This window comes from Macrobrachium nipponense, chromosome 31 (genome assembly GCF_015104395.2).
Source record: "Macrobrachium nipponense isolate FS-2020 chromosome 31, ASM1510439v2, whole genome shotgun sequence".
NCBI lineage: Eukaryota > Metazoa > Arthropoda > Malacostraca > Decapoda > Palaemonidae > Macrobrachium > Macrobrachium nipponense.
In genome coordinates, this window is record NC_061093.1 from 38,658,267 (window position 1) to 38,666,712 (window position 8,446).

Consider the following 8,446-nt stretch of genomic DNA (forward strand, 5'->3'; position numbering starts at 1 on the left):
AAAAAATCAATCTTCCTATTATGATATGAACTTTTTACTTGCTCATCGTGATTTTTTTTAAGTCTCCTCAAATAATTTTGTGGCTTCAGAATCTTCTGGAACTTTTACACTAACTTCCCTTACAAACTAAATTATAATGAAAGTTGTCTGAAAGCTCTCTGCCCGCATCTCGTAATCATAATCCTTGGAATTTTTTTCATCAATGCTGTTTCCACCCCTTTGATATCTCCAGAGCTATTTCCAAATCTCATCATCCTTTCTTGCACTGTTACCCCAATTTAATCAAATCTTGATAATCGCCTTACAGCATTTTTCCCTTCCAAAGCAGTTGGCCAAAATTATTAAAGAATAGTTTTTTTAATCTTTCTTTAGGCATGCTTTCGGTCGAAGGCCTGTTATCTTATTTCTGGGAAGCGGTTGTGGTTGTTCGTCTTTTTCATGGTATTAGATGGCTCTATTCAAATTCATTATTTTGAATATCTGCTCACCTCATTTGTTACAAAGATATTTCTAATCAGGTACTTCTCATAACTTTCCTTTGAGGAGTACGCCAAAGAATTGTCTTCATGGGCTTCACTATACTATGTTTTTTTTTTCGTCTGTCCACCCGCCTGTGGTGTTTGCGTATGGTAACACTGCGTCTCGGGCTTTAGATAATTACGCTATGTGTAAGTTTTAGGTAAATAAAAGGATATCTGGGTGCACCTTTGCAACTGAAAAGTGTTTTAATAATTTACTGTATGCGAATTACACCATTAATATTCGAAATAGGATATTATTATTGTTGAATGTAAGCTGAATGTAATTATCTAAAGCCCGGGACGCAGTGTTACCATATGCAAACACCACAGGCGGGTGGAGAGATGGAAAAAAAACCAAGCATAGTAAGTGCCATCCAACAGGAGAGTCCTGATAAATCCAGTTTGCTTAAAATGCTATTGATCTCCGTTGAACTAGATGAATTCGACACCCTATTGTTAGTTGAAAGCGGCCATTTATAACCACTGCCAAGAGAGACTATAGACATGTGGTTCTCAAACTTTTTTCGTGAACTACCCCATTTGGAATATGTCAGTCCTTCACGACCCAGAGTAAAGTAAAGAGAAAGAAAAAGGACAGTGATATATACACTATTTTGAAAATAAAATATGTACAGCTTTTCATTCACAATACTAAACTAGCGGGATCCATGGCACTGTTTTTCATTTTTACAAAATTAAAATAACAGGATTCATGGCAGTGCTTTTTATTCACAAGACTAAATTAATAGAATCCATGCACTGTTTTTCCTGGTCACAAAACTAAAATAACAGGATTCATGGCACTGCTTTTCATTCACAAAACTAAATTAATAGAATCCATGGCAATGCTTTTCATTCACAGAACTAAATTAATAGAATCTATGGCAATGCTTTTAATTCACAGAACTAAGTAATGGAATCTATGGCACTGCTTTTCATTCACAACTAAATTAAAAATTCTAAAGCACTGCTTTACATTTATAAAACTAAACTGATAGGATTCATGGTACTGCTGTTCATTCAAAAAACTAAATTGACAGAATACAGGAGTCATTCCTGTTACAGACACCATTAGGGGGGCTCCAGAAGGAGGGAGGATGTGGCGGGAGGATGAACATACATTACGTACGTAATTTGTGGTTAATAGATGAATTCAATTAAGTAACTGAAATACACTGAAAGCGTGATAATTTTCCTGTGCAGTCCCTGCGATCCGATAAAATTGAGGTCGTCACCCAGAATCCGAGAACCACCGCTTTAGAGTAATAACCTCATCGCAGAAAATCTTACCGAGAAACATACCAGCACCATCTGGAGCCATCACCTTTAAGGGCAATAGGAGCATGTTAGAAAAAATCCCAAACAAACACGAATCATTTTAACAGTCCAACAGGAAACAAGTGAGAAACGATGCATAAAAAAGAAGCAAAATCTAACATTATACCAATGTCTGTCTCGTCTGATGCTCCAAAAAGAAAACGATTCTCGTGACATCTCTCGCACAGAGCATCAACATCCATATCGTAAAAAATGTTTCAATCGGGTTTGTTTGGTAGAAAAAGCCTAACGTCCATTACCTGTCAGTTTTCTTTCGTGACTGATATCTGTCATTACTCTCTGTTGCTTACGGTCTCTCTAAAGTGACCCCTATTTATAGTTTCAAAAATGAAGCAGACAGCTTGGGTCAATGTGGTACCAGGACGATGTTTTATGATTCCTTATTTAGTGGGCTATTTGTTATGCCTTTTTCAATCTCTCTTTCTCCCTCACACACACACACACACACACACATATATATATATATATATATATATATATATATATATATATATATTATATATATATTATATATATATGTGTGTGTGTGTGTGTGTGTGTGTGTGTGTGTGTGTGTGTGTGTTTATGTTTGTGCATGTCAATATGTGTATAAGTTATTCACTTAACAAAACGTTGGTTCAAGAGGACAAGCAGCACAATGATCAAAGCAACATACTTGGTTTAGATAATGAATTGTTTAGATGAAATTGATGTACAAAAAACATACAAAATATTAGCCTGTTCATACTCATACATAGGAGTTGAAAATAAGCAAAATTCCAATTTGATACCCTTTTCGAACCACCTGTCTGCCACTTACTTGGTTCTCGTCCCTTCCTTCCACTAACATTTCTAATTATACGATCTTTTCAACAGCCTATCGTCTTCATTACTTTTCTTATGAAATAATCATGTCAAATTATTCGTATTCATTCTATCGCCTGTGCTAATGTTGCCATAACCTCCTGTGAATATCTGTACATGTACATTTCTCATTTTTTCATCATTCCTCGTTACCCCATACACACTGCGCAGGCATTTCTTTTCTGCTTAACTTTACTGAAAGAATCGTGACCTTACTGATCCCATGTCAGTAATGTATTGCTTTTGTTCCATACTTTCACACACCCTTCTCTTTGTGAATAGCCTGACAGTTCTTCTCTTATCAACTTCTGTTATGCCTTTCTTTTTACAACCAAGATATGCCACCCATTCTCCTTGTTATGATAACATTGCACTGTTATGCCACCATAGATCTTTACCGTCGCCTTGTTAATCTGTAACTTAATAATTGTAACAGTAATTTCAATCACCCATTTCTACAGAAGGATTGTGTATGCTTCCCTGTAAAACTGAGTTGAAAGTAAGTATATACAGAGAGCATAGTAATATTTTTATTAAGATGACATTAATATTGATCTCACATCCAGACGTACTTGACAAACCCTGGTAACGACTCTGTATTACAAAATATCAACTATTTATCATATTGATTGTCGTAAGGTTAACTGCATTACTGTCCAGTTAGACCGTAAAATCATTGCGTCTCTCTCTCTCTCTCTCTCTCTCTCTCTCTCTCTCTCTCTCTCTCTCTCTCTCTCTCTCTCTCTCTCTCTCTCATACCATCAACAATCTCAATTTTTTGCTGTTGTTTAATATCGTGCGAAAGGTTTCTAGGTTAATGAAAACGCTGCAATTAAATGCGTTGTATTCCGTAAGTTGTTATTTTTTGAAAGGAAATGAAAACTTGAAAACGTTAATTCATAAAAAAAATATTCTTTTAATATAAAGGAAATATTTCTTGATTCACTTATATCAATAGGGTTTAGGAAAACAGTTTCACAATGGGTTTGTCTTCATCGATTTATTATTATTTATTATTATTTTTGTGAAAAGTATGGGATTTGAAAATACATTATATATATATATATATATATATATATATATATATATATATATATATATATATATATATATATATATATGTGTGTGTGTGTGTGTGTGTGAGTGAAGTGTGTGTTGTTTATATATATATGTATATAGGATACATATATATATATATATATATATATATATATATTATATATATATATATATATATATATATATATATATATATGATATATATATAATATATATATATATATATATATCATATATATATGTTATATATATATTATTTATATTATATATATTATATATAATATATATATGTAAGTATTGCCATTAATTTTATTGATGAGTTATTCTCTTATGAATACTTTACATACAATAGAAAGAGAGAGAGAGAGAGAGAGAGAGAGAGAGAGAGAGAGAGAGAGAGAGAGAGAGAGAGAGAGAGAGAGAGAGAGAAATTTTATGTGCATTTTTGCAGTCGAAAATGATTCTTTTTACATGAATGCAGACGCGTTTTGTTCTATTTTGCTTAAAGAGGATCAGTTCTTCCATCAGTCAGGTATCTTGGAAATTCTCCCGTTAACTCAGTTTCCTCTATTTGATTTATCCTTTGGTGAATTTAAAAACAATATTTAATTGATTCCTGTGGTTTAGTGTTTACTAGTTGTCCGCATACCTTTTTTTTTATATCTTTGCCTTTACTCTACGTGATCGTAGTGAGTATACGAGTGTGTCGGCCCCATACCTGAGTGTTTTTGTCTAGTAATCCCATCTTCCGTTCCATTAAAGGGAGACCATAAACCTTGGCATCAAATCTTGCGACGGCAAGTTAGATTTACCGGATGAATCTATTGTGATCAGGGAATGGCAGGGGAAACCGAGCATCAAATCCAATCACCAATAAGCCTTCCGTTCCCATCGGTTCTGCAGTACAAGCTGATAGACAGACACATTGCGTTATCAAACCGAACCATGGATCAGTGGAAAGGGTAAAATGATGACGGTTCATTGGAATTGCGTTGGAGCCCTTCGCATGCTGTTATTATGAGAGGCCCCAATGATTATTGCATAGCATTGCTAGTAGTAGGTTTTTCGTTTTTGCACTGATGCCTTGAAAGTTAAAGTATATAAAAAGAGATTTTCTCTCTTTTCCTCAAAATTTACCTCTGGCTGCTGATATTATAACGACAGGCAATAATTAAACCCATAAGTTCTCGACAGCTTTCAGTATGAGGTTTAAAATGATTGACTAAAAAAACAATTAATACCTTTGGGGTCACAAAACTTCCTCTTTGGTCACTTTACTATTGTTGACTAAATTTAGTGTTCACTTAAGTGGCCTATGGTGATCTGCAACGATTTTATTGAAAATACAACTTGAGGGGGTATGACCTGCGCAGAAATGCATGTAATTCAGTGACGAGTACGTGGTACAACGTGTATAGACAAGACATGGACCTCAAACGTACAAAGAAATTGATGACTTGCTGGGAAAGGAGAGAAAAAAGTTCTATTTTCCGAAAGAGGTACAAAGAATTATGCTATAAATTTAAACAAAACGAAAAGTGTAGAATATTTGATTATCAGGCAAGCAAGAAACGTAAAAGTCGACTTAAAGCTATAACGAAGGTATGAAAAACAATTTAAAACTAGATTGTTTTTTTTTTAAATGCAACAATGACAAAACACGTAATCAATACAGCAAATCAATTTTAATCTAGATTTTTTTTCAATGCAACAATGACAAAGCACGTAATCAATGCAGCTAATCAATTTTAAACTAGATTTTTTTTCAATGCAACAATGACAAAACACGTATTCAGTGCAGCTAATCAATTTTAAACTAGATTGTTTTTTAATGCTGCAATGACAAAACACGTAATCAATGCAGCTAATCTATTAAAGTTGGGTAAGCCACTTCTGCGTGCACGACATTTGCATGACCGGTCTACCTTTCAGTATGAAAAATGTTCCTGCTTTTTTCATTTTTTATTAAGGGTTCACCTTTCGTTCGGAAAGAACAATGGTCATTCTTCTCGAAAGGTAATGAAATATATTTCCATGTGTTCCACTATTACTGAGGTTTTATATAGAACGTGTGAATATCTACATGTGCTCAAAAAACTTTTATATGTATATGTATTATATATATATATATATATATATATATATATATATATATATATATATATATATATATATATTATATATATATATACTTATGTGAGTAAAGTTGAACGTACACACATCACATAAAGCTGAACGTATACACAGAATGTCTCCTTTTTTCCCATATCATATGTCTGTAACAAAATAAGTCATAATACACTGTGTCAGGAAGGCGCAAATTCTCATACAAACTTTCCCGTTCTGTCAAAACTTCAAAACTTACAAAGGCCTTCCTTTCTTTCTTTTGGTCATATCTTTAGACTAAAATATACTATCTTGTAAAATTGGAAATAGGCTTTTCAAACTACGGTTTGAGAATATGAAGCAATATGAAGTAGTATCGCATGAAAAAAAAAAAAAAATTGAAACACTGGGGAAAGGGAGGTGTTAAAAATCCTTGCTTCCGCAAGTGGTAGCGAGTTGATCATCGCTTCATCAGTTTCAAGCAAATTTTCTCTTTAGTTGGAGGCAAATTTAAAATGAGTTACTGAGGAAGATGCAATGAGTACACTACCTTAATGCTATTCTTAAATTTTGTTACATTTTTATCTATTTATTAATTTTTTTTCTTTTCTTTTTAATAAGTGAGATTTCTTCTTTCTGTATTTTTGTTTACCTTCTCTTATTTCCGAATGGCCACCATATTCTGTGAAAGCTTAAATTTCAAGGCAACCCTATGGACTTGTTCCATCTGCATAATAATAATAACTATTTTGTAACTCATTTGAATACATACATGTACATGGCATTCCCTTTTTTTCGTCATTGTGATGAAAAAAGAAGAGCTAACAAACATTTACTCTCAAGCAAGATCAAATTAACCTTTGGAGCTGTTCAGATATTTCATGAAATATGGAGAAAGCGAAGAATTCCGCATTGGTAAGGGAATTGGATTAAGGGCTCGTCCAACAGATACTTTGTACAAAATATCTGTTAGATAGTAAAGCCCGACTTGTATAACGAAGAGTGAGAATTGGAATTGCACTGATGTGATCGAGAGCAATTTTACCAGAAATTTGCATTTGCGAAGCAGATGGAAAGGACCTTTAGAGATGTATAATGGAAGTTAAATTCAACCATGCCAATAACGACGGCGTTAAAGTCAAACACGTATGGATCAAAACCCAGCGCACTAAAGAGAAGTCGCCATTCATCTGAAACAGCTACCAAGAATAAAATCTAGAAGAACTGGTAACTTGAAGCGATTCCACGAAGACGTGCCACGGTTTACCTCTAAACCCAAAGTACGATCAGATCAGAAGGTCTTAATTTCCACATCCGTACACAATCTTTCACTGGTAAAAGGAGGACGCGAGAAGGATGAAGCAAGACAGTTGAAGCAGTTCCTGAAAACAGTCGCTTCATTCCTATTCAGTGTTGCCAATCTGGTCAACGTTGATGGCATTACACGAGATTAAACGAGCTCCAAAGGAGGGGTGAGAAGTAAAGGAGGGGGATTCCAGAATGATGGAATCGGCTGCATTTGAACAAAGGGAAGAAGACCCCATCTGAATGATTGTATCTGAAGCAAATTGTTGCGAACGAATAGTTCGTGTGTACTGGAGGCATTTTAGAGAAACTGCCATCACATGCCAAAATAACTTCTTTTTTTTTCTGTTAAAACTATTTAGATGCCGTTCTCCGTCTGCCCTCAGATCTTAAAAACTTCCGAGGCTAGAGGGCTGCAAACATACCAAACTACAGCACTCCAGCCGATGTAGTTTTGATTTTATTTAAGGTTAAAGTTAGTCATAATCGTTCGTCTAGCAACGAAACAGGACAGGCCACCACAGGGTAGGGCTTAAATATTCATGGGCCGCGGCTCATGCAGAATTACACCGGGATCACCGAAAGATAGTCCTATTTTGGGTGGCCTTGATTATACATTTTATATGTATATAGACACATTTATATTTTTACTGTATAGAATTTGCTCCGGGATTTTTACCATGCTTGTGCTAACCTGACTATGAAATCGATCGCGTGCGATATAGAATATTACTTTAGTCATAATACAATGAGCTCATAAGATCGTAAGAGCATTTGTTGTCTTTTATATATGTAAAATATTTATTTATATCTATATATATATATACATATATATATATATATATATATATATATATATATATATATATATATATATATATATATATATATATATAATATATATATAATCATGAGAGTTTTTACCTCTATGCCAAAAGCAGCAGCGGTTCCAATGGTCGTTTCTGGATGTATCCCAATATATCTGTTGCATCCAAGACCTCTAAATTCCCTTTAGTCACCAGAAGTGAAAAGAGAGAGCGATTATATATACGTGTCGAAAGGAAAACAAAAAAGGCGGACCACTCACGTTGTGCTTCCAGATGACATTATGAACTGGAGGTTTGGACTGAACTGTGCACTCGAAGTAAACGTCATCTCCTTCTTTAATCTTCTCGGGGTCCAATGAGTGGCCCAGGTGCACGCTGACTACGGGGGCATCTGGGGGAGAAAGAAAACATAGTGGGACGTTAGAGCTTAAATTTATTCACTATATA

The 8,446-nt window shown here is 34.4% G+C and overlaps 1 protein-coding gene across 2 annotated transcripts in view; it reads right to left on the minus strand.

The window, feature by feature from the left end:
* Positions 1-8,446, minus strand: part of LOC135206899 (synaptogenesis protein syg-2-like) — a 62,351-nt gene that overhangs the window by 13,150 nt on the left and 40,755 nt on the right. For both annotated transcript variants that reach the window (XM_064238380.1, XM_064238379.1), the window contains exon 8: positions 8,260-8,390. In XM_064238380.1, the coding sequence (XP_064094450.1) occupies positions 8,260-8,390 (131 nt within the window). The remainder of the gene's footprint in view (positions 1-8,259; positions 8,391-8,446) is intronic.